The sequence below is a fragment of the Mytilus californianus genome, unplaced genomic scaffold, assembly GCF_021869535.1.
Source record: "Mytilus californianus isolate M0D057914Y unplaced genomic scaffold, xbMytCali1.0.p SCAF_4, whole genome shotgun sequence".
Lineage (NCBI taxonomy): Eukaryota > Metazoa > Mollusca > Bivalvia > Mytilida > Mytilidae > Mytilus > Mytilus californianus.
In genome coordinates, this window is record NW_026262690.1 from 102,488,402 (window position 1) to 102,516,396 (window position 27,995).

At 32.8% G+C, this 27,995-nt stretch overlaps 1 protein-coding gene across 1 annotated transcript in view; it reads right to left on the reverse strand.

Annotated features, from left to right (window-relative positions):
* Positions 1–17,149: 17,149 nt before the first annotated feature.
* The window catches only part of LOC127698993 (protein stum homolog), a 56,288-nt gene continuing 45,442 nt past the window's right edge, over positions 17,150–27,995 (reverse strand). The window contains exons 2-3 of the mRNA XM_052202788.1: positions 26,349–26,522; positions 17,150–18,125 (exon numbers count right to left, since the gene is read on the reverse strand). Coding sequence (XP_052058748.1) covers positions 18,055–18,125; positions 26,349–26,522 — 245 coding nt within the window. The 3' untranslated portion in view covers positions 17,150–18,054. The remainder of the gene's footprint in view (positions 18,126–26,348; positions 26,523–27,995) is intronic.

Genomic DNA, 27,995 nt, shown 5'->3' on the forward strand with positions numbered 1-27,995 from the left:
GATTTCTATCTTAAGATCGTGTTTGTCATGTCGTTTTCTCTTTTCTTTTTGCCCTTTTGATTTGCAACACACTCCACCAATTTTTCAGAACCTACCTACTACTCGATTTATTGTTGATCTTGATATGGACAAAAGATTTGTAGAACTTTTACCGTTGTACGGAAGTTTCGCACTTGTATTTTTAAGGTAAGATTATGAATAAGCTGTTTACTGAAGTTATTTTATATAATAAGTTATATGGACATGAAGATTCGTATATTGCAAATACAAAAAAGAGGCGATACCAAGGGGCATTCAAAAACCATAAGTCGAAGAGAAACAGACTAACACCAGAAACCAAAAGAAAAACCACGCACACCAGACAGACAATTATCCAACAAATAGAACAAAATAAATTATTCAACAACACGAACAATACCAAAAAAAAAAATAAACCCATGGGATCAAGCAGATGCATCGGTAGGGTAATCAATTCCTGATCCAGTAGAGGAACCCATCTTGTTGCCCAAGGTAATACATATAATTCGTGGATGCCACAAACTTGGAAAAGAAGACAGATTATGTTTACGGTAATTTAAACATTATCGGGCACAAGTGACCAAATCATGATGGCGTAAGTAAAACAAGCGATGACTGAAACTTAACCAGTGAGAGTCCTTAGTCCAGCAGCTTCCTCATTTGTAGCATGAAAGAATTCTTTTTAACGATAATCCTAAAGAATGTTTCAATATAAAAATGCAAGGTTTACAATGGGAAAATTAAAATCTTCTCTTTTGTCGTAAAGTTAAGTTCTCAACAGGTCAGTCAATTTATAGATGTAATTCAAGATATGAAGTAGACCAACAGGTTTATAAAGTTTCCTTTACTTAAAGTTCAAAGGAATAGATACGCTCAACATCGTTACCAGACTTTATTCAGTGAGATAACAGCTTATAATCATAAGGGGACGTGACTTCAGGATGATACAAGCTTCTTTTTTCATTCTTATCGAGAAGCCTCTGTATGAAGTCTGCGTCATACGAATAAAAGAACAAGTCGGTGAGATAAGGAGAACAGTTGTTCCCATAGGAACGCCACATTTCTTCAATAAAGCGTGCATCTAAAGATAAATATGTGTTGCTAATAAAAAAAAACAGCATCTGAATGATGTCAGTTTACTGAACTTCTTGATCGATAGGTTTTGTAACGTTGTTGCTCCTTGCTACAACAAAATATCTACTTTGTTCTTGTATTAAAAAAGTTGAAAAAGTTCTTTCAATCCGTCAAATGTTTAGAACCATCGTATCAACTGTTTAACCCCGCCACATTCTATATGTGCCTGTTCCAAACTAAAAGCCTGTAATGGAGTGGTTATCGTTTGTTACTGTTTGTCATATTTGTTTTTTGTTACTATTTTGTACAGTTAGTACTTGTGTTGTGCTGTTGCACCACTGTCCCGGGTTAGAGTTGATTGCCCGCTAGCATGTTTAACCCCGCCACATTCTGATGTGTCTGTGAAATTATCAGTCCCAGCTGGTACCGTCCGCTCAGTAGACAGTTCTTCGATATGGCATAATAGATAATAGTCAAGTAGAAACAGGAAAGACATAAACAGAACCGTTAAAACTGCCTAAGGTCAACTTTGCCAGAGAAAGTTACAATCTAAGCTTTAGAACAATACCATAATTATGTAAATTTCCTTGAATTCTACAGACAAAATATGTCAATTAATACCAATTCTCTGTATCCATCAACCCAAGTTGGGCACGGATGGTCACCAATTTTGTTTAAATTTTCTGACAACAAAAATTGATTTAAAATATGAAAAAAAAATGTTTATGCCACACTGTATGTTGTTTGGTTACCATGGCAACAAGGATTTAATTTTAGAAAAAGGAAGATTTTTGGGATTCTCTGCCAAGTTACAGTCACTAATAAATCATATAAAATGTTTGTTTACATCGTTTTTCAAAATTGACAAATACTAGTTCAATAACTTTTATTAACTATTTTTTTCATATTTTAAACCAATTGTATCTTTTAAGTAGGTTAACAGTATGAATTTGGGCATATTTTTAAGCCATAATATGTACTAACTTTCTTCACCATTGATGCAAAAACGCAGCCATTCCTGTTTAAAGTAAACATTACCTTTTATTTGTATTGATTTATATTTCTCAAAGATGTAAAACATTTTTGGGGCTATTTAGATCTCTTTTGGAAATTAGTAATGAACATGCTTTAAATAGGCTTGAATTTCGCAAGAGTTACTTCCCTTTGCATAACTCTAAGTAAAGTAAAAGTCATCTGTTACATATACACAACGGAGACAGACGCCTGCTAACTCTGCTACAACCTTTTGCTACTCCTTATTAAATTTTGTATACACATTTTATCTTGTTTTTATATCTTTATACATGCTCCATGATGGTATGTCAGGTTTTTTTTACAAAGTGAGAGACCATAACTTTGAAACTGGGACATAATATATTTACAGTCCCAGTTTGAAGCAATAGTTGCTGTCTTTACGGAATGTGGCTTTCTTCCTTCAACATTATGTAACTTTATTATTTGTTCAATCCACTTTTCGTTATTTTTGGATGTGAACAATAAAAGAAAAATAAGAAAATTTTGTGAAGTTCCTTTTTTGATAAATTCACATGAACAGTGTGACGTGAAGAGAAAATCAGACAGATGATTAACACTAGCTACATGCAATGTGGAGACGATAAATGAACATTATGGTGTTGTCCTTCCAGTTTGGACAGGTAAGGATATTTCTTCTTAATTATGAATTTCATCTATTCTTTTCTATTGCAAAGAAGTATGTTCCTTTTGGTATAAGGGGAGCTCACTTCTTTGCATATTCTTTCTTTGTCCAAACTTAAATCCTTGGTGAATATATAGGAAGGTGGTAAAAAGCATTTTTTGGTTGACATGCAGTCCAAATTTATAAATGTCTGGCCTTAGTTTTTTTCAGTAAAGTTTTCAACCCTTGCCATGAATAAAGTGGTTTATTCAAAATTTATACATTTTCTTTGAAGGCTTGTGCATTTTCTTCCCAAATAATGCACCCTATACAAATAAGTCAGAACTTTAGATACATGGCAATTTCAAATCTTAATTAGTCTAGTCAGAGATTGATAATTCAGAAATGAGGGAATTATATTGTGCTTCATTATTTTGTACATGTATACCCTGTATGGATGAATTCAAATTGAAGAATTAAAAATTTAGTGTCGTACAAGATGATTTAGTTATATATAATGTGTATGTGAAAATGTGACTCCCCTTTTAATCATTGTTATGAAATGTGAAGTTGTATCATGTTGTTTTCTGTTGTTGTTTAAAGATGAAGGAGTAGATATATGTAACTTTATACCTGTCAATTAAAGAGGCCATGTCAATAAGCATTGATCTTCATATTGTACAAACAAACCCTTTTTTATTAGTTGTTATTGGCTTTGAATTAGCTGTCAGTAACTGCGAGTACTCTCAGATCTGCACTTGGTGTAATTTGTTGTGGTGATGTATAAGTACCCATCCACGTTCACTCTGTGTTTTTGTTAGATGTGTTTCTATATCCATCTGATGAGTTAAGCCTTTTTCAACTGATTTTTATAGTTTGTTCTTATGTTATACTGTTACACCACTGTCCCAGGTTAGGGGGAGGGTTAGCGCATTCAAACTAGTTTAGTCCCGCCACATTCTGTATGTGCCTGTCCAAAGTCAGGAGCCTGTTATTCTGTGGTTATCGTTTGTTGCTGTGTAACATATTTGTTTTTCGTTCATTATTTTGTACATAAATTAAGCCATTAGTTTTCTCGTTTTAATTGTTTTACATTTGTCATTTTGGGGGCCTTTTATAGCTGACTATGCGGTATAGGCTTTGCTCATTGTTAAAGGCCGTACGGTGATCTATAGTTGTTAATTTCTGCGTCATTTGGTCTCTTGTGGACAGTTGTCTCATTGGCAATCATAACACATCTTCTTTTTATACTTGAATGTGCAAAAATAATATTCAGTTTAAAAGTTCTTAAATGATTTGCTATGTCGTAGAGAATGTTTTAAAGAGACAAATTTTCTTTTTAATCATGTCCTTTCGTTACTAGTCCAAAGAGAGTACCAAAAATAAACAAAAATAAACACATTTGTAGGCCACTCAGACAAATGTTAGAGCAAAAGTGTGACTAGGAAATTATTCTTCGTTTCAAATGCAAAGTTATGTCACCGTTGCCAATCATATAAAACATTTTTATCAGTGATGACGATTTTGTAATATGTTGCTATGGCAACGCAACCGGAAAATATAAAGGAATTTGAATTGGGCATATTAAAGAATAAGATTTTTATCATATGTATACAGAAATCCGGAGTAACAGTGATATAATGAATATTGGATTCTTGATATCAAAGTTCTATACGGTCAATTAAAAATATATAATTGGGTAAGCATTTAAGAGATTTTTTTTTGCTAATGGCTTCAAAAGTGCCTCTTTTTTTTGTATTTTTGCTGAAGGCTGCCTGAAATGGTCTGTGGACTGAGATTGTGACTGTATATTTGTTCCGCATAATATATGTTCCACATGGAACAAAATGGTATATTACAAAAGTTCCTGAAAACACTAAAATTTATTCCTTTTTCATAGAATAAATTCCTGGAACATCAAGCCCTATAAAATTTGTTCCTAGAATGACTGGAAATAATACAATAGAGTGATTTTTAAAGGTCATAATAAAAGAAAAATGTGAGTGTATTTTGAACAGATGTATCATGTTAAGGAGGGGTATTTGCGAAAAATACCAGTCGAGAGAATGTTAAATTTCGCGAGCCGTAAGGCGAGGGAAATTCATTCTCAAGACTGGTATTTTTCGCAAATACCCCTCAAGAACATGCTATAACTGTTTAATTACACCAGAGACATATATATATATATATATATATATTAGATTCTACCACTGCATCGAGTGTGATACGATATTTATCCACTCGAGACAGTTAAATATTTAAAATTTAACTGTCGAGAGTGGATAAATATCGTATTACACGAGATTTGGTGGTGGAATCTGTTTCTCTAATGATTTTCAAACTATATGCAGGCAAACTTATTCCTTCTTTTTGAATGATCTGCAAAAAGATGTGTTCTTTCTATGTGACGTCATCAGGCATGGTCGCCTTTTTTCATGCCGTCATGTTTGCACAATAGAAAATTCAGAGGAAAGCAAGAAAATTCGACGTCATAATCAGAGTTTAACCAATGAAGAACTGAGATCAAACGAACCACACGTTGATTAAATTTTTTTTTATACAATAGGTGCAGAAAGGGATAAATTAACGAAGAATTAGAGAAACACATGTATATATGTCTCTGATTACACCGAATGTTAACGTTCAAAAACGCATTGATGATCGTGACGTTACAAGCGTCCAGTCGGAAAGAGTATTTTTGGCAAATACCATGGCAGAGAGGGTAAAAAAGGCATATCCTTTTTGCATATACCCCGGCGGCGTTAAAAAATGAACGATATTCATTTGATAACAGTAAATTGGTGAAAAATACACTGGCTATCAACTAATCAAAACCCAGGATTCTTACATAAGGTGTAATTATAAAAAGTAATCACCTGTATATGTAGTTTTATACGTGCGTGATATTTTTCAAAAGTTAACATGCAGTCTGTTGAATACAATAAGTTAATATATATAAATGATGGTACTTCCACAAATGAAGGTAAGAACCAATTTTTTATTAATAATAATTTATGGCATATAGTTTTTGAATGGAAAATGTCTTGTTTCTTCAAACTTACATTAATTATTCTAAGAACTTTCCATTGTTTGATTTAAACATTCTATTTTTATTCACATGGGAATTACTCATGGAAATGCCTTACAAAATAAATTTTCCTTGAATATCTGTTAAAATAAATATTCCTGGTAATTCAAAAACAATACAATAGAGAATGACAGGATATGGAGTAATGTACATGGGACAAAATCGCACACAATACATAGAAAACATAGAAAATTGTCAATGAACAGGGCTTTTATTCCTGTTCTTCATCTTAACAGTTGATGTAGGGTCTTCAACAATGAACGGATCATTCATACCCTACAACAAGTTCAAAATTTCTCATGGTTGACATTCTTCATAACTGATTTTTAAAGTCCAAAACATGGAAAACCACAGCTTTTCAGTAGGAAATATTCTAGTAATGTACCGGTATGTTTGATATTGTCATTTGAAATTAACAGAGTTATCTTTCTTTGTACTGATTATTTGTATTTTTATTGCAGGGTCATTATAAAAGGTGTTTATTTTTATGTTTATACTACCGAAACTACATAATTTTATAAAAATATGTTCTAAGATTATGCCTATTTGTTAATCCTAATTCAAGTTTTTATGTTTTGCAGGAAATGATCAATAGCGACTGAATTAAACGAAGAATCTTCAGAGTTAACTGTATAGAAAGGAAATATGAAGATAGACAATGTATGCCATGAGGAGAAGCAGTTATGAATTTCAAAATTGGTATAATGGAGAGGTCATACATCAGAGGAGACTTGAAGCACAGTTGAAAGGTAGGAGACTTGATTGGTTGATTTTAGAAATAGAAACATTTTTCATTGGTAAATTCCCTCAAAATCTTTTATCAGATTAGACTTTTTCTGTTAAAACACATTGATATGCAATCCTATTAGCATTTGCTCATCTCATTCCTATTCTATGAAGATTATATGGTTCTGTTCCCTCATCATGGTTCATTGACTTTGAAACGTTTGTATAATTTGTGTTTTGCCCAGTTTAAAGGGAACCACTTATAATAAGTCAATGGTGTTTGGTTTTAAGTTGTATCAGCTTGGTTTTAAGTTGTATCAGCTTGGCATTTCTTGTCTCCACAAAAATTATTTGACCCTACGTCTCATTTTTGGGAAAATGACGCTATCAGCGGCATGTTTCCGATACCATTGACCAGAACTTACGGAAGTCGATTATTGCCTCCGCCTACCGCACTCGGTTTCATATTTACTATTTTACATACTAACTGGAATCTGCTTGTATTACGCTACACTCGAACAAAGTGTTGTGCACAGTCGGACGGGAACCAGTTTACATACTTTATTTTATTTACCAACAAGATATCTTTGGTTCATTGGCTTCGGATTGTTTGCATTGTCAGAGACATATATATATACACACAATGGTTGTATGCTTCTTTTAATAGCATAGTTTACATGTTAAAGAATTGCTATTTTAATTTCAGGAATAAAGTCTAAGATTTAAAATATTTGCTTATTTTCCATATTTTTTTACCTTGGACTAATATCTATTGATTGCATGGTTTACCTGGTACTATTATACTAATTATATCTAAGGTCACACACCATTTAATTTGTATTTTACTCATAGATATTGGCATGGTTTTTTGCAGTCAATATTTTGGTACAGATTGTGATTATAAAGATCTCAAAACTTGAATTACTTTGAAAAAAAACCTCCATGGAATTTTTATGGCCCCACAAGTTGTCAGGGCCATATAGTTTTACCCTTATCCATCATTCCGTCATTGTATCTTTCTATCATTCCGCAACACACAGTTATACAGACTTTTTTTTCTAAAAGCCTTCACATATTGAGTTGATTTTTAGTATGTGAGTCTATTATAATGAGGTACAGATCGAGTTTATGTTTGGTTGCGTTCCACTGATTTTTGCCAGGCTTTTGACTTTGAAAATTTCGGGAAAATAGCAGTTATACGGACTTTTCTAAAATCCTTCACATATCGAGCTGATTTTAAGTAATTGAGTCAACTATGATGAATTACAGATCGAGTTTACGTTTGGTTCCGCTCTGCTTATTTTTGCCAAAACAATAGGCTTTTGACTTTTAACATTGTGTGAAAATAACAGTTATACAGGTTTTTTTTTAAAAGCCTTCACAAATTGAGCTGATTTTTAGTATGAGAGTCTTCTATGATGAGTTACAGATCAAGTTTACGTTTGGTTCTACTCCATTGAATTTTGATAAAATTACGGATTTTGGACTTTGAATATTTTGTTTCCACTCCACTGATTTGTGCCGAAATTACGGGCTTTGGACTTTGAAAATTTTGTTAAAAAATAACAGTTATACGGAGTTTCATTTTCAAATTTCTACTCCTAAAGTTGGCTTAAAGCTTGATTAGTTTACATTATTAGTTTGTGACTAAGTTTTAAGGGGAACCATTAGTGGTAGATCAATGATATTTGTATGCAGATGTATTAACATTTGCACATTTCATTTCCATGGAGATTATTTAGACCTGCCCCTTCAGTTATGGTCTATTGACTTTTTTTGCATAGTTTACATGTATTAGTTTTTGATTAGATCAGTTTAAGATGAACCATTAATGTTAAGTCAATGATATTTGGCATTTGCACATCTCATTTCCATGGAAATTGTTTGGCCGTGTACCTTCAGTCATGGTTCATTGACTTTGAATATTTTGCATAACTTGCATGTTAAAGTATTGTAATTTTAATTTCAACAGTTGCATTATCAAAATAACAAAAAGGCCAGACAAATCTCTGTGTTAAGTTAATTTTTGTCAAGTGAAAAACTCACTTATTATGAGTAATATAGTATATGAATTTCCTGCAACATCTGCATGTCCGTCAGGTAGGGATAACCTGACCTCAACCCCATTTCATGGTTCAGTGATCAAGGTCAAAGTTACATGGTCAAGTCCGTATCTCAGATACTATATTTGGTGTATGGAATGGTTGTAAGGTGTACATATCAGACTGGCAGATTTTATCTGACCTTGACCTCAATTTCATGGTTCATTGGACAATGTTTATTTTTTGTAGTTTGGTCTATTTTTCTCAGATATTATAAGCAATTTGGTCACTATATTTGGTGTATGGAATAATTGTAAGGTTTACATGTCTGTCTGGCAGGGTTTATATGACCTTGACCTAATTTTCATGGTTTGTTGGTCAATGTTAAGATTCTTATTTCTGTTGGTTTATTCTGTTTCTCAGGTACTATTAGTGATAGGATCACTTTATTTGGTGTATGGAGTGATTGTAAGGTGTACATGTCTGTCTTACAGTGACTTCATTTTCATAGAACATTGATAAGTTTATGTAATACTTGAAGTAAAACCTTCATATTACTTACTTTCATCATGAATTCAATGATAAGTAAAACATGCGAGACATTTCCGCGTGCACAGTCTTTGTTTTATAAAATATTTTTCATTTTGTCTTTAGTTTCTATGTACATATGTTTACCGTATGACCTCCCCCTTATTCTCCTTTTGCATTTATTTGAAATTATATTTTGTATTTTGCATAATTTAACAATCAGTTGGCATTTAATAAAGTTTCATGTTCGTTTACGTATTCAAGTTTTTCAAAATGAACTTTTCATATGAATGTTTGATTTGAGGCTGATTAAACTCCAACAAGCAGCATACTTTAGGATTATAAATGTTGTTTTTACTTTCAGTATGTTGAGAGTAGTTCAGAACAAGCTATTTTGTTTGAAGAGGAATCACAGTGGTCAGGACTTCATCTTTGGATAGAGTTTATTGTTACTGTATTAGAAGTGAAGCCTTAATAGTCATGAGACAATAATCAATATCTAATTGTTATTTCAAAGACTATGTGGATGTAATCTGACTAGCATTTGTATGACTTAAATGTGACATTTTTCATATGAAGACTTACAATGCAAAGGATTGGATGTGACAAATATTTGTATGCATTTAAGGACTAGGAACTGTCTTCTTCAGATTTCAGGAGAATTTGTTTAAGACGGCATATTCTGTGTATGAAATAAAGAATGTGTGCTCACTAAAAGAATTATAAAAATATATTTTCTACCTTGAATTTATTAAAAAAAACATCATAAAAGATAGACAAAATTTCTTTCTTTTTTCATAACACTTATTACAGAATTAATACTTATATACTTATTCTTGATAGATGTGCTTCGAGAAATTCCACACAACAATTTGATAACCAGAAAGTGTAACTCAATGGGTTATCAACACAGAAAGCTACATCATATAAAAATAAAGAGATGTGGTGGGATTGCTAATTAGACAACTATCCGCAAAGGCCAAAGATCAAAGATAATGAATAAATTATAGCTTATCATGAATTTCAATACAAAAGAAAGATCACCATGTAACATTCAAATACCATTAGGTACTATTAGTTATATTTGTTTATTGTTAAAGACTGTATTTTTACATTTTAATATCTTTCTGGTTTTACTTGATTAATGAGTTACTGTCACACTGTGTTTAACCAAAGGCCACATCTTCTTAAATCCTTATGAAAACCTTTAAAAATTTCAAACCTAGACTTCGTACCACAAGAAACTAAGAATCAAGGTTTTTTTGTTATTATTGCAGGTTCTTCAGTATCTACATTTTATAAATTATTTTCAGCGACTGACATGAAAACATATCGTTACTTATCAGTAAGCATTGGATACTTGTATACACGTATGGGAAGTTAAGCCGCTTTCTGTGTTTAGGGTTCAGAGATGCTATACCTCCCTTTTAGGTATAGTAACGTCCCCTACCATACGTTTCAAGTATCCCTTATTACTGGTACAAACTGGGTCAGGTGGCTCAGCTTGACCGAGTGAGGCGGCTCGGTCAAAAACTTTTTGGGGATGGGGATATTTTATCTACCATACGTACCAAGTAACCGCTATAACTGGTACAAACTGAGTGAGGTGGCTCAGTTAGCATATGAAAAATATGGGTTTTTTTACAGGTAAAGGGTATTTTATTTTATTTTATCAAATTTTAATTGGGGATGTTTTACTGTCTTTATCCAAATTTTAATTGAGGATGTTTTACTTTTTTTATCCAAATTTTAATTTGGAATGTTTTACTGTTTTTATCCACATTTTAATTGTGGATGTTTTACTGTTTTTATCCAAATTTTAATATGGGATGTTTTACTGTTTTTATCCAAATTTTAATTGGAAATGTTTAACTGTTTTTATCTACATTTTAATTGGGGATGTTTTACTGTTTTTATCTACATTTTAATTGGAGATGTTTTACTGTTTTAATCCAAATTTTAATTGGGGATGTTTTACTGTTTTTATCCACATTCTAATAGGGGATATTTTACTGTTTTCATCCACATTTCAATTGGGGATGTAAACTGTTTTCATCCACATTTAAATTGGGGATGTTTTACTGTTTTCATCCACATATTAATTGGGGATGTTTTACTGTTTTCATCCACATTTTAGATGGGGATGTTTTACTGTTTTTATCCACATTTTAATTGGGTATGTTTTACTGTTTTTATCTACATTTTAATTGGGATGTTTTACTGTTTTTATCTACATTTTAATTGGGATGTTTTACTGTTTTCATCCACATTTTAATTGGGGATGTTTTACTGCTTTTATCCAAATTTTAAATGGGGATGTTTTACTGTTTTTATCCAAATTTTAAATGCGAAATTTTACTAATTTTATCCAAATTCTAAATGGGAAATTTTTTCTGTTTTATCCAATTTCAATACGGGATGTTTTACTGTTTTTATCCAAATTTTAAATGGGAAATTTGACTGTTTTATCTAAATTTTAAATGAGATTTTTTTTTATTGTGTTTTTAAAAAGACGGTATTTTTGTTTGTTTTAAATAGGTCAATTTATTGTTTTTTTAACAGGGACAAGGTATTTTATATGTTGTATCTAATTTTAATTGGGACTGTTTTACTGTTTATATCATTTTATATTGGATATTTCTCTTTTTATTTTATCAAAATTTTAATTTGGGATGTTTTAGTATTTTTATCAAAATTTTCAATGTGGTATTTTATTGTTTCTATCAAATGTTTAAAAGGATTATTTTATTGTTTTATCAAAATTTTAAATAGGATTGTTTTAAAATATTTTTTAACACATTTCAGTTGAATACACATTTTTGCTTTCATAATGGTAATCCAAGGATAATTTCTTTTTATAAAATTTACATCACACATTTCGGCTTATTGTAACTTTGGCTGTTACCTTAGATTTCAAGAAATATGATATCCATTTAATATTGAAAATAAAAACTACAACTTCAAAATTGGCTCAATACTAAAAATTAATTTCCATTATTCTTTTCAAGGTAGAATTTTTTGTTTTTCCATGCCCGGTACTTCATGATTAAAAATCTTTTCATCAACTAACAAACTTTACTAAAGGGTGTCTAACACACAGAGTACTAGGCTAATATAGGTGGCTAAGGTTGGTATGGATTCGAGAGAAATGGAGGGAGGTAGAAATAGGAAGAATTGAGAGGGTGAGGGTAAATATTGAGAGGGGTATGTACAGATGTATGTTCTATAGGGAGAACAAGTAAAGAAATGAATTTGAGAGGGAGTGAAAGAGCGAGAGAATGTTAATTTCTTTGTAAGGTCTTGATGAACTGGTCTAATGGAAGTGCAGTTTTCTCTTTTCTCTCGTGTAGTTTATATTCTCTCCAGAAATCTGTTAACATTTTAACTTCTGAAATTACTGCTGTCTAAAAATGTACAAGTTATCAGCCTTTCGTGTTACTGATTATGTGCTGCTTTTTATATAAGTATTGTAGCACTTCTCAGTGACTAGATAGGGTTGCAACTTATCATCCATTTTAACAGCATCCTCAACAGTTATATATGCAGTGAATAAAACACTTACAATTTATGAATGTTTCTTTAATTCTGAGAAATGTTGCTTTCCAATCTTTTGAAATGCATGCTAAGCATCATTTTAATTCTTTTTTGTGCATTTTTGCTGTCAAGTTTATTATTCATTCTCATCATATATATGGGTTTTATATGAGTCTTAAAATGCTGTAATTTTTGCAGTTATCTTATATTTCATGGTCAACTTCCAATAGCAAAATTAAGTCTAAATAAATTCTACCAATTACAAAGAGAATACAGATTAATATAAGCACTTGTTGCTTCTTTCTGAATCCTATTTGTGAATGAGAATATATATTGTAATAAAATGTATTACATTTCATAATAAAATATTATTTACACTAAGGAGAATACAAAATGGGTCACTAAGGCATGTTGTAAAAAATAGTATTGTAATAAATATTAACATTTTTTTTTTCTCAATTCTACATGTTTGTATTGTTTTCTGTCTATCGTTTTGTTATTTATATGTTTTTCTTTAGTAACAATCCTATTGTTTGGATTTTAAAATAATACAATTGTTATTCCTATTCTATCCTAAGACATTCCATTGACATGCAGCGTGGTATATTCAAGCCTCTTGAAAGCCGCCTATATGGTCCTTTGGTAGTCTGTTCGCCTCGATGAAGGAGGATATCGAAGTTTGGAGCCCAGCAGAGTCGAACTAGACTTTACAATTGGTATATGCTGCTTCTTCGCTAACCACATTGCAATAAAAAGAAACAGTAAAGACTTGTCAGAATAACTTGTCCGTGTAGGGCGACACATTTTCTGCGGACTGCTACCTTTTGAACTAGCATGTTAAAAAATCCAACTCAGCGTGTTGGTCTAGAACAAAGAAGGGTTTTAAGAGACACAAAATGATCAGCAAAACAATATCTACAAATATTTCATCATAGACAAAATTGTAAGTTCTCTTCTAATAAAAGTCATTTCCTATGAATGACGATTTTTACCCATATCTTGTATTTTATGCGAAAAAAACTGTATTAGACAAGAGAAACTAAAATTAGAAAAAATTATAAGCAATACAAAATCCACAAAAAGAGGTCATACATTATGGTCTCCAATGTTGAAAATGCACATTGATCCGAGGTGAACAGAAAACAGGGTTTTCTTCATGACCAATCACAAACACAATTATTTTTTCAGCATATATTCAAACATTTTTTTTTACACTTTTATATTTTTATGTTGTAATATTTTAACATGAATTTATATGTGTTTGCTTTATTTGATACATGTAACTGTATATACCAAGCCAAGTCAGTCTATATCTTGTTTCTCACCTGACTATTTGAAAGGCCAGGAGAGTTTTGGTCATCCATGATTTGTCTGTCGTCTTTGATAGATCATGTTGACTAGCTGTCTAAATAAAGTTGTGATGAGGATATATACAGTAACCGGCATATCCAAATAATGTTCCCTGAAGTCACAAACAACTTCCCCCACTTGAAGCTCTAAATATCACTACTGATGTAATATTCTATTTATCAATAATAATATAAATAGAGATTGTATGCATGTATTTTTGTTGAAATTTTTAATACACAATTGCTCAAATCTTGTAAAAAAATGTCGATGCCCCATCTTACTTCTTAAGCACATCAGAGCACTGTCAGCAAACTGTTTTTTACACTTTATGCTATTCACAATTTATTTTTTGTCAGATATTCAAAACATTCTTCTTTTTGTTCAATTCTAGGTGCAAACTATTTATTTTATGTTTTCAATTTTCACAAGCAGACTTTTTTTCTCGAAAATTCCCCCAGAGAATCAAATGGTTACTCCCTTAGATCCCTTGATTATGAATATAGATGACAAGCATTGTGCCGAATTTTTTTTGCCAGTGAACATAAAAAAACACTTCATGTGGAAATATGTTTTTGACGGCGATTGTGACATATATTATTTCTATACCTATTTTTTTATATAGATTAGACCGTTGGTTTTCCCGTTTGAATGGTTTTACACTAGTAATTTTTGGGGCCCTTTATAGCTTGCTGTTCGGTGTGAGCCAAGGCTCCGTGTTGAAGACCGTACTTTGACCTATATTGGTTTACTTTTATAAATTTTGACTTGGATGGAGAGTTGTCTCATTGGCACTCATACAAACTCTTCTTTTATCAATATCAGACATATTGGAGTCAAACAGTCAAGAGTCTGTCGAATTTTGTCAATCTTCTCTCATTTTATTACTGCAATATCCAAAGATATGGAAAGATTATATCTAAAACTTAAACTGTAATGTTTATTGTACTAGTATATATAGAATCAAAGTTTAATTTTTCGAATCAGGGACAGTTTTAAATACAAATAATGTTTGATCCAATGATGTCCCATATCATACCTTCTGCTGTGATCTCCCTTATATCTGATGAATTAACTAAACATAACATCGAACTATGATAGAAATATATTTGTATAGAATAAAATCTGTTCATTCAATTTTGTTACTATTTATCGAAGTAACCTTGAAAGAACATTGATCAAATTTTGCAAGACAAGGTGATGCAGAGATTTACCTCAAAATAAATTACAAATATTATGAAATTTTCCCAAGATTAACCATAAAAAGGTAAAAAGGTGATAATACCAAACTTTTAATATTCGACTTAATGAAAGTTAATTGACATTTGCCTCATTGGCAATCTTACCATATCTCCTTTTTTCATCTTGAGAGCTGCAAATAATCAAATTTGCAGAAGTCAGAATGATAATGAATAGTCTGACACACAAAATGCACGAAACAATTGTGTACAAAAGCGAAAATAAATTTTCCTGCGTCAAAGCCACGGAAAAACTAAGCATGAGTAACAAAAGAGAGATAAAGATGCACAAGGGATAATCAAACTTGTAAGTCGAAAACGAACCGACAATGCCATGGCAGAAAACGAAAAACGACCAAAACACAAACAACAGTACACAAAATACAACATTGAAAACTAAAGACTGAGAAACACAAACTCCACAAAAAAATGGGGGTGATATCAGGTGATCCGGACGGGTAAGCAGATCCTGCGCCTCATGCGACAACCATCGTGTTACTCCTATGAAATACGTTGTTAATTATATCAATCTGATTAGCAATCACACAAAAGCGTATTGGTAATTGGCTCATAGCAACACATGAAAATCATTAGTCAATCAGCAAAAAATCCTCCTCCCCCCACCATTCGAATATCAAATGGTCGTCCCCTAATATATCTGAATATTAATGACAAGCTATTTTGGCAGTGTTTGCAGTTTTGCAAAAAAATGCAAGAAGTTTGAAACCCTATAATGTAACTATGTAAGACAAAATATAAGGATACAAATACTGATGGTTGAAAGTTAGATAGTCTAATGTCCTGTAGACATTTAAAGGTGGTTATTTGATTTATATTAATTTTTGCTTTTCGAATTCAGAGGACCAAAATTGGCCGTATATAATAACCTCTATTATAATTCAAAAAGACAAAATTTTCTTCAATGATTTAAAGCTGAGTCTTTTTGAGTTATCGTAGAAAACAATTAAATTGAATTACCACAAGCGTAATGTGAGGACTGACTCATATCATTATGTACATCTTTTTCTTGAAATTGATACTAATGAAGAAATGTTAACTAGGATATATCGTGGAGCTTTTAAATTGTTTGCATATTTAGAAAAAGTCTGAATAAATTTTAATGTCTAGAAGAGAATTTTTTAAATCTTACATTTAAACAATGGTTAATTCGTGACTATGGAACTTTCGTTTGAAAGTCTTAACATTTGAAATTACTTTTGTAATATGGAATTTGCAAATAAATATTAAAGAAATGGTACAATTTAAAAAATTAAAACGACCAAGTTTCTAAATACATTTTACAAATGGCTACATACCAAGTCTTGATCGTTAAATTAAAATAAAACATCGATTTGGCATCCATAATGTTTGGTAATTAATATTGAATGGAAAATCTTAAAAATGATAATAAGTATGATAATAATAGAAGAAATAAAAAACGTTCGAAAAAGAGACGGAAGATACTAAACCGAGAATCATAACTCGGGTTATCCCAATCACGAGAATTAACATTTATATACATATTTCCTGCTATGTTCTAGACCGACACGCTAAGTCGATTGTAACTTTGTAACGGTCTAGATGAAAACACATCACCCTACTCTGAATCCGATCCGACCAGTCTTTGTTTTTATTGCTAAAAGCCACGCGATAAGCGGAGAGACAACAAATACTAAATTGAAAGTCCTTGAGACAACGATCCTGGGTTTGAACCCACGTCTTTCCCAACAAGAGGCGGTCGAATATATAACACAAAGAATGCCCTGTTATTGACAAATCTGGAGGAGTTTGGGTTTTCAACAATACAGATACTGATTACTGATTACTTGCTCCCCAGTAACATCGCAGAACTCTGTTACTACTGATATATTTCAGCATTTTCTGTATTACCAATGCAATTCATACTTGTAACAAAACAAAATATTTGAACGTTTATTCTAGTAATATGTTATATTTCAAAATATACATAATGTAAAAATACAAAAGCCTAAGCTAAACTTCAAACTAAGTTAAATATATGTATATATTGAGACGTAAAACTTTTACTATCTTCACGACAGCTCACTGCAACTTAAGTGTGCAAAGTTTTATACCTGCATGCCAAATTTGATGGAAAACGTTACACTGTCAATGACAAATGTGACCGTATAAACAAAAAAATCAGGTCTTGAAAAAAAAAATGCCGACGTTGTATCATGCTCGAGAGATTTTTTTGATCATGCCATCAAAATTGTTTTTGCACACTTTAAAGTCTGGAGCGTATAAAAGAAAACATACGGACTTTTGTATTAGTCTACAACTTATTATTAAAATGAGCATATTACAATATCTACCACTTAGAATTCAATGACTTTTAGAACATTGATGGTTTAATCATCGGCTTGTTGAGTTCTAATACTATGCAGGAAATTAGTATAAAAAAGTGAAAGAAAACTTCGATTAAACATTTAGAAAAGTTGTTTAACTACTCTCGATCGCACACAAAGAAGTATTAAATGTTGAAACAGACTAAGGATGGAGTCTAGCAATGATGCTTGTCAAAATTAAACCTGTAATAGAGGCTAACATAATAAAAGTTCTGCCAAATAAAATAAAAAAAACAACAGCATTTGTTGTGTAGATTTGATTTTCACAAAATATGACAGTTGTTAATTTATCTATTATACCCAACTTGGGAATATTCAGCCTATGAATAATGCACAATATCCAAAATGAAACAGAAAACAAAATGTTTCTTCGGTAATTTCACTACACATACCAGTCCGTTCAATGTACAGGAATGAACACTTCGATAAATAATCTGCATAACAATAATAATATCAATCAAGTAAGAAAATCCACACTACTTTGTCGGCGGGCATAATATGGAATTTTAACATCGTCATCCTTCTTCACTAAAAAGAAAAGAAACAATTTTTTAATTAATATGATCAGTGTTCTCAATAAGAGCCGACAACCGGCAAAATCCGCACCCTATTGCGTGTTTTGTGCCGGCTATTAATTTATTGACAAAAATATGACATATGCGAAAATCCCATAGACGAGACCTGTCGTACATCTTTTTTCTGTTAACTGGTTCCGAGTCGTCCGCCAGGCGTAAATAATACAATAGTAAACGTAAACCAGTTTTTTAAAAATCATTTGAGCGTTTGAAACAAAGCGATAAATCTGTACAAATCGAAATTGATGTCGACGAGGATATTTTAGACAGCTCGTTGCAAACTCAAACATGAAGAGAACGATCGGTGATTACTTTAAGCGTGAGCCGGATTTACAGTAAAGTAAAGATAAGAAAGCTCGCTTAGTGTATCTTACATGGATTTTAACTTGTGTGTATTTAAGTATTTTATTGTATAATTGCCGGAGTGCAAAGTAAAATAAAACACGGTGAAATCAGTCCACATCTGACGAATTCTAGTCACTTCGGAATGTGGTTAAATCGGCACCTGGTATACTCAATTCGGTACCTAGTCAAATATACGTTGACTATATATTGGTTTTAGTATTAGGAAAGAGTTCCATATGACACCCCACGGAATAAACTGTAATACATTATTGTGTTCTTTTAGTATGACGGGGGTGCCATATGGAACTCTTGCCGTATTTTAAGCAAAAAAATAATAAAACAAGAAATGATTGTAACAGGATGCTGTTACGAAGTCTCCCAAACGAAGCTCCCATAATTCGTAATTCCCAGGGTCGTCTGACATTAGGCAAAGTCCAGTGAAAATTGGTTTGGTAAAGTTATATGCATTAGTGATGCCTGGGGACTAACCCTGTATATCATTCAAATCATCTTGGCATGACAAACCAGAATATATATGGTTTAGGGGTGGAGATCTCGACAACTTACAAGATACTAGAACATTGTGGTTGGGGGGAACCCATGGGGACTGACCCTATACGTCATTCAAATGTTCGAGACATGACGAACAGGAATATATATATGGTTTAGGGGTGGGGATCTCGACCATTTACAAGATATTAGAATATTGGGGGTGGGGGGAACCCCTGGGGACTGACCCTATACGTCATTCAAATGTTCGAGACATGACAAACAGGAATATATATGGTTTAGGGGTGGGGATCTCGACCATTTACAAGATATTAGAACTTTCTAAAATGGCAGGGGGTGGGGGATGACCCCTGGGGACTAACCCTGTAAATCATTCAAACCATCTTTGCATGACAAACCAGAATATATATGGTTTAGGGGTGGGGATCTTGACCACTTACAAGATATTAGAACTTTTTAAATGGCAGGGGGTGGGTGTGACCCCTGGGGACTAACCCTGTATATCATTCAAACCATCTTTGCATGACAAATCAGAATATATATGGTTAAGGGGTTGGGATCTTGACCACTTACAAGAAATTAGAACTTTCTTAAATGGCAGGGGGTGAGTGGTGACCCCTGGGGACTAACCCTGTATATCATTCAAACCATCTTTGCATGACAAACCAGAATATATATGGTTTAGGGGTTGGAATCTTGACCACTTACAAGATATTAGGTTTTTCTTAAATGGCAGAGGGTGGGGGTAACCCTGGGGACTAATCCTGTATTTCATTTGATTTGCTTTATAATGAAAAACTAGAATAAATATGGTTTAGGGGTGGGGATCTCGACCATTTACAAGATATTAGAACTTTCTCAAATGGCAGGGGGTCGGGATGACCCCTGGGGACTAACCCTGTATATCATTCAAACTATCTCAGCATGACCAACCAGAATATATATGGTTTAGGGGTGGGGATCTTGACCACTTACAAGATATTAGGTTTTTCTTAAATGGCAGGGGGTGGGGGTGACCCCTGGGGACTAACCCTGTATATCATTCAAACCATCTTTGCATGACAAACCAAAATATATATGGTTTAGGGGTGGGGATTTTGACCACTTACAAGATATTAGAACTTTCTTAAATGGCAGGGGGTGGGGTGACCCCTGGGGACTAACCCTGTATATCATTCAAACCATCTTTGCATGACAAACCAGAATATATATGGTTTAGGGGTGGGGATCTTGACCACTTACAAGATATTAGGTTTTTCTTAAATGGCAGGGGGTGGGGGTGACCCCTGGGGACTAACCCTGTATTTCATTAAATGTGCTTTATCATTTAGAAATTTTTCAATTAAAAAGATTGTGTCTATCACAAACGGTTTTCAATTTATAATCATTTGAAAATTTAAAAAAATAAAATCCCATAGGGTTCTATAGTAAAACCCTCCTTTCTTTTCGCCCCTCAAAGTACCCCTTTATAAACCCTATTGCACAAACAAAACCCTGATTGCACCACTGGACATGTTAGTCTAACATATTGTGAAACCCTAAGTTAATCTGACTAGCGGTTTTGGAGAACGGGTGCGGACAAGTTCAAATTTAAAAGCGGCGGAAGAGGAAGAAGAAGAAGAATAATAATAACAAGTAATCCTGTGTTAGGATGCTAACACAAAAGTCGCCAAAACGGCCCCCAACCATTGTTCTGCTGTTTGCATGGTAACGGCAGCCATTTTGAAATTTCAAAGTCGGATATCACATCTTCATCTTCACGTGACAGGTCACATTACTTACAAGTTTCATAAAAATTGGACCAATTTTCAAATTTAGGCATTCGTGTTTCCATGGTTACGGGGGCCATTTTGGAAATTCCAAAGTCAAATGCCACATCTACATAAGACAGTCAACATTTGTGTAAAGTTTCATTAAGTTTGAAGCATTTTGAATTTTTTGACATTTTTGCAGTTTCCATGGTAACGGCAGCCATTTTGAAAAGTCGGATGCCACATCTACACATGACAGGTCACATTACTGTCAAGTTTCATAAAGATTGGACCAAATCTAGATTTTTCGCATGTTTGTTGTTTCCATGGCAACGGCGGCCATTTTGGAAATTCCAAAGTCAAATTCCAAATCTACATATACTCGTTAACATCTCTGTAAAATTTCATTAAATTTGAAGCATTTACAAAAAATTTCACATTTTTGCAGTTTCCATGGTAACGGCGGCCATTTTAAAAATTCCAAAGTCGAACTACAGCTACATATGGTGCTACCTGTAATAATCTATCATTATATAACATATAAAGTACATAGGAATAATTCAACACTATCACATGACAAATCACATGACTATTGTTCTAGAATGTTCCATGAAAATTGACCCCCTAAAATAATGCCAAGATGACCCCGGGCTGAAATAAAAAATATTGAATGGACACCTGGACATTGGTCTCTTGTATTACACAAAACTTAAAGATTCTACCAGTAGTGAATCAATAGTCGAAAAATGACCCCACCCATGTTCCGGCCCCCAAAAAGTGCGAAGTTGACCCCCATTTGCAATAAAAAAAATAGCGAATGCACCCCTAGGGATACTACCCCAACATCATACCAAATATAAAGTTTCCATCATTTAAGGCTTGGAAGAAAATGGTCGGACAAATTAGGGTTAAGAAGAATAATAATAACTAGATTTGCCATTGCAAGCAATAGCGGATGTCACCCTTCCCCCCATTGCCACTAAGTGGCAGCCATTTTAAAAATTTTAAACAGTGAATGCACATATATGCATGGCAATACATTTTTCTATAAATTTTCAGAACATTTGGAGCATTTTGAAATTTTCACATATTTGCTGTTTCCATGGCAACGGCGACCATTTTGGAAATTCCAAAGTCAAAAGTCTTATCTATACATGCCAGTTAGCATTAATATAAAGTTATATTAAGTTTGGTGCATTTTGAAATTTTTGACATTTTTGCTGGTTTTCATGGTAACAAAGACCATTCCCAAAATTGTAATGACAGATGCCACATTGGTACATGGGAGGGAACAAACCATCAAAGTTTCAATGGATTTGACCTACCATTTTAAGAGAGAAAATGCTACTTTAAGGTTTTTCCCATAGGGTTATAATGGGAAACCTTTCCCTAGTTTCCATGGCAATACAGTAGTTCCGATGATTCTCAAAATCATCCAAAACCTGTATATAGTGGATACCTATGTTTTATAAAAATTTGATGATTTTTAGTTCAGGCATTATCAAATTAGTCATCAAAAACAAAAACAAAATATTTTTCACATTTTTGCTGTTTCCATGGAAACGGCCGCCATTTTAAAGTTCCAAAGTTTCACTGCAACTCCACTGATGGTGGTCCTCATTATGCTCAACAATCATGAAGATTGGTTCCATTGCCTCCGAGAAAACTGCCGGACAAAATTAGGTGGAAGAAAAATAATAATAATAGGGAAAAAGAAACAGAGGAAAAGCAATATGTCACCCGACATTGTCGATCGGGTGACATAATAATAATAATAATAGGGAAAAAGAAACAGAGGAAAAGCAATATGTCACCCGACATTGTCGATCGGGTGACATAATAAAAAGAAACGTAGAATAACAATACGTCACCCCAACTCCGTTGAGGGTGACATAATAAGAACTGAGCAAAAACAATAAGTCTTCCCAAACTTCGTTTGGAAGACTTAATAAAGAAGGGGGATAGCCAGAATTAATTGTTGTATATAATCAAGTTCTTTTTGTTTCTTTGTGTATTTCCTTCGGTCAACTATATGTGTATTCAAGGTATTGTTTATTTATTATGCATGTTTTAACCAGTTGATATTGATTAAGGGACTCATATTTTGCCCTTTCATTGCATCTTATTTTTTCATGATTAAACAACAGCTTGGGTAATGGCTTCGTTGGTTTTTATTTAAGTTTTTGAAGAATAATTAAAAAGCAGAAAACAGATGAAAATTATTATTTGGTGCCGAACTGACCAACTAAATGCCGAAATGACTTTAAAATAGGTGCCTATTTGATCATATGCCGATTTGACTTTTTTGATAGGTGCCAATTAAACTTGTACCCTCTGACCAACAGAGAGAATTGAGTATAACCTGATAAACTGTTGACACTATACATAGTTCCTATTTCCTGGATTTAAAATTTATTATTTTTCTAGCCATATTTTGTCAGTTTGCTTACTGCAGGTTGACAGTTTCCAAAGGCAACTCTGGTTTCCTCTAAATATAAATCTTACCAGTTTTTGAATGACTGAATAAAGCATAAATTAATGTTCTCAATGAATTCTATTTAAAACTATAATACAAGACACTAAGAAATAATATGAGGTGAAGACACAATTATAAGAAATGTCTGTATGGGGAGGGGGACGGCACATTAATAAAAATAAAATTGTATGGGCTACTTCACATATTTTCCCAATCAAAACTTACAATTAAGGAAAAATTAACTAAAATTTTATTCAAATAAAAAGTGCTTTTCCCTCCCCATAAAATCAATTCTGGAATAGCCCTTAGTGATAAAGACTTGCAATAAGAAGAACATTGAACATGGAAAGGGGTGAAGCAAGCCATGTCATATAAAATCTGCAAAAAAAATCACATTAATTTTCAATTTTTGAGGAAAAATTTAAATGAGCTACTTAAAATTGACAAATTAACATGAAGAATAAGAGGTCAAAATTTTCTAAGAACAGCCCAGATGCCAATCTAGATTTTCAAAATTTTCTCGGGGGAAATCCCCCCGAACCCCCGGCTTTACGAGAAGAGGGATATCCCCCTCTCGAACTCACCCCCTCTTGCGCCTGCGACGCTCGGTTCGGGTCTTGTGGCCCTCATGATTGCCTGCTACTTTTATTTTCTTCCTCTTATTCAAAAACTTATTGAGAACACTGATGATGATAAAGACGTAAGGAGTAACTTAAAAACAAATGTGTTAAAAAATGCGATATCATACACCATTTCAAAACTTATGGCTGTTATTAGTAATCAAAATGGGACTCAAAAAACAAACAATACAATGGCAAGAAAAAACAAACGACGACAAGACAAACAACAGTCTACAAAACAATAGAGGAGACGGATTTGTATAAGTTCTTCCGAATCCCTGTATTCCTATTGTACAATTGTAATTTGTGCACTTTTGAAAAAAAATAATTATTTAAACTAAAACACTAAACAGACTAAAACTGGTCAAAACGAACTCCGCCAGATATGGGGAGTTCAGGTAAACCGGAAAGAAAACTGGTCCAGCTCTACTAGTGGCACGAGTCGTGTTGATCATGACAACGGAAAACGGGATTTTGACTACGACAATTGGAACATATCCGTGGTCATCTGTGACACAGAAATATCAGTACCTAAAATTTTATTTGTTGGCTTGTTATACCTTTCTTTTCAGTATCAGGTTTGCTAATTATTGAAGGCCATACGGTGACATATAGTGACTAACTTCTACGTCGTTTATACTCTGGTGTATCGTTGTCTTATACACCTTAGCGCTATATAGTCCAATCCGGAAAAAAAAACAGTCACTTAAACAACTTCCTGTTTGGGTCAAGTCTTGCAAAATCAAAGTTCATCAGTAACGAGTTCAGGAACGAAAAGGTTTAGAAAGCAAACATTTTGAAACTTTGATAGATTATGATCCATCTTTTTAAAACACACATTAAAGTAATAAAAATGCTGTGTTTGAAGTGTTTACGATGGTTTAAACATTTCTCTTTGAAAAGTTTTATGCATAATACATTGTTTCAACAGGGCCCAGATAGCTTCAACTGGATGAAAAAGTTGTGTGATTTTAGAACTAATCAAGATTTGAATAACTAGCGATAATTTGTATTGGCAATCATACCCCATCTTATTTCTATCTCGTTAATAACCAAGGTAAAAGACGAGTTTGTAAAGAGGTATAGCATATTTTCCGTAAATTTATTTCACACCTGTGCCATTTAAAATTAGAAATACCTAAAAACTGCTCAAAAATTGCAATTTTGACAGCTTTTGGTAAAATTTTAGTATTCTTCTAAAAACGTCAAAGAAGTACTTTCTTAACCAAAAACAAAATTTGATTGGAAGTTATTCTATATATTTTGTCATTCAAATACAAATTAATTAATTTTAGTTAAAGGTGTCGTTAAAGGTGTCATTTGATGCAAAGTTTTACAAATACTTGAAAACCGCAACAGCGCCAAATCACGTTTTTAGTCTATGGAAATAAGTATTTTTTTTTATAACTTTTAAGTCTATTATGAGGACTGTAAAATATTTAATTACAGTAGGTTTGGCTAACTTTCTTATTTTGGTCCTGTGAAAAAATATAGGAGAAATTGGTCCTACCCATTTTTACTTCATCATAAACATTTTCTTCCCCGTAATTTACTTACATAATATATGTGTTATAGGGAAAATTAACATGGGATAATGTTCCCAAAATATATATAAAGTAAAACTATACAAACAACTGAGGATCCCTTTACGGCTTCAGAAATTAAAGCACATACGAGTGTAAGCGACGAGAAAATCACCGGCTCATGATTTCAAAGCGCATGAAACATGTTCTTTAAATAATATTTATTCATACCACAAGTTTTGGAAGACATTCAACCCGAATACGGCATAAACTGAAGTTTCGGAGCATTAAAACCTAACAGGTCTGAAACAGAAGTTTGGGAGCATTAAAACTAACAGGACATATATGGAAGTTTGGGAGCATTAAAACTTAATAGGACATAAATAGAAGAAAAAAACGAAATCGTCGTGTAAGGTCTTCAAAAGAGAAAGTTAACCAAACCTTAGTTTCAAGTAGAATTACATGAGAAAGTTGAACCCTTCGTTTCAAGTAGAATTACATGAGAAAATTAAGCCCTTAGTTTCAAGTAGGATTACATTATGAACAAATCAATTTACCCAGAACCAAAACACTTAATTGCTGTTGGATTTTGTTGCCTACATAGACTTAATAAAACTATATCTTTTTGAAATGTATAGAATAGAGAAAAAGGAATGATACCGATTTAAAAGACCATGACATGTTTATCAGGGATAAAAAAAAGAGAGGCGAAAGATACCAAAGGGACATTCAAACTCATAAGCCGAAATTAAACTGACAACGCCATGACTAAAAAAGAAAAAGCCCAACAGACAAACAGACAAACAATAGTACACAAAACACAATAACTTGCATCAGGTACACTTGAGACCAAACCAAATACAACCCAGAATGTAAATGTTCCCTGCTCTTACGAATTTATTGCGCATTTTAAATAAGTTTTTCTTTTTACTTTTAACCATTTGTACTTACATGCAATCTGTACGAAATTCATTCCCCATAAAATGCTCCATATCCACCCAACAATAACAAGAAACGTCACCATTTGTAGAAAAGCGGCCAGTAGATTTAACAGGAAGGCATTCCTTCGTTTACTTATCTTAGTCTGAGCTCCACAAAAAACGGTAAAGGAAGATATAAATGTACCTGAAATAAGAACGTAAATAGACGAGTTCACATGATAATAAATAAAGCTACGAAATTATTTTTGTTAGTTTGAAACTTAATTTTGTTAAATTATAACCCCCCCCCCCCCCCCCCCCCCAAAAAAAAAATAATGCAACGGCCTTTTGAGATGTAGAAGTAAAACATTTTTGCAGATAGTTTTTCACTAACCTCTCATTTCAACAGCATTATAAGCTTCATATGAATACTACGTTTTCAGATTTTTGTAATATTTGCTATTTTGTTGCATTTATAAGATCTTCTTTTAAAAAATAGTCACACCATCGGAGAACACCATTTGTAGTTCTCGCCAGAAAGTGACATATTTATTTATAATCTATTTCTTTTTTCATTTCGTACGTTTTTTATTATGATTTTGTAACTTTTACAAAGCGGAAGATGAAGGGATATTCAAGTCGATGACAAACTGACAACGCCATTCATTTGTTACTCATTTGTTACTAGCATGTTCATTTTACTTGTTACTAGCATGTTCATTTTACTTGTTACTAGCATGTTTATTTTGCTTGTAATGTTACTAGCATGTTCATTTACTTGTTACTAGCATGTTCATTTTACTTGTTACTAGCATGTTCAGTTTTGTGGAACAAATTCGTGTTCCACCTGCCAACACCATTGACCGTGTTCATATTCCTGCGAATTATTTACTAGTTTTTAAATTACTCTGTTACTGCTTCATTTCATACCAATTTAGTATGTAAATTCTAAAGTGAAATTGTAATTTTTGACATACATCTACTCATTGTTTTATTTCTCCCTTTAACCGAGGTTAGCCGCTCGTTTCCATCTACTCATCTAAATGCTCTTACATGAGTGTTAATTTAGTACTACTAGCAACAAGAAAATAACAATTGTTCAACACAGTTTGATCCACCTCCGAAAACCAGGGGTTCTGCAACGATCCACAATTGATACTGTTATAGCCGGGTAAAATGGCGTTCCGGCTAAATGGAAATCAAGAAGGAATATTTCGCTCCTTAAACTTTTATTTTAGCAGTCCGGCAAGACCGAACAACAAGCTCTAAACCAAATGTAAAGTAACGTACAAACAATAACAATATATATAAGCACAAGCAATTAAAGGATTAAGAAGATTAGCATATGGCAAATAGAAATAACAATAGATTAGAAGAGTAATTAATGTCCGACACGTATAAGTAAATTATTGTCTAAACTGTTACAGAGAATGTATAATTAAATGAATAGAGTAAATGAATTTAAGTCCTTTGTCCAAGATTATGACACATAATCCGTGTAAAACACTTATGCCTAAATTTACGACAAAGTTCAGAATAATAAAATAAATGCAAAACCTAAATATACATTAAAACAATTGAATAAATAAAATGTTGTTTAAAACTTTTTTCACACTGCACAGTCCAAATAGTCCGGTCATATATTCCCGCGGCCCTTGAAGACACGACCCGGGTCTTA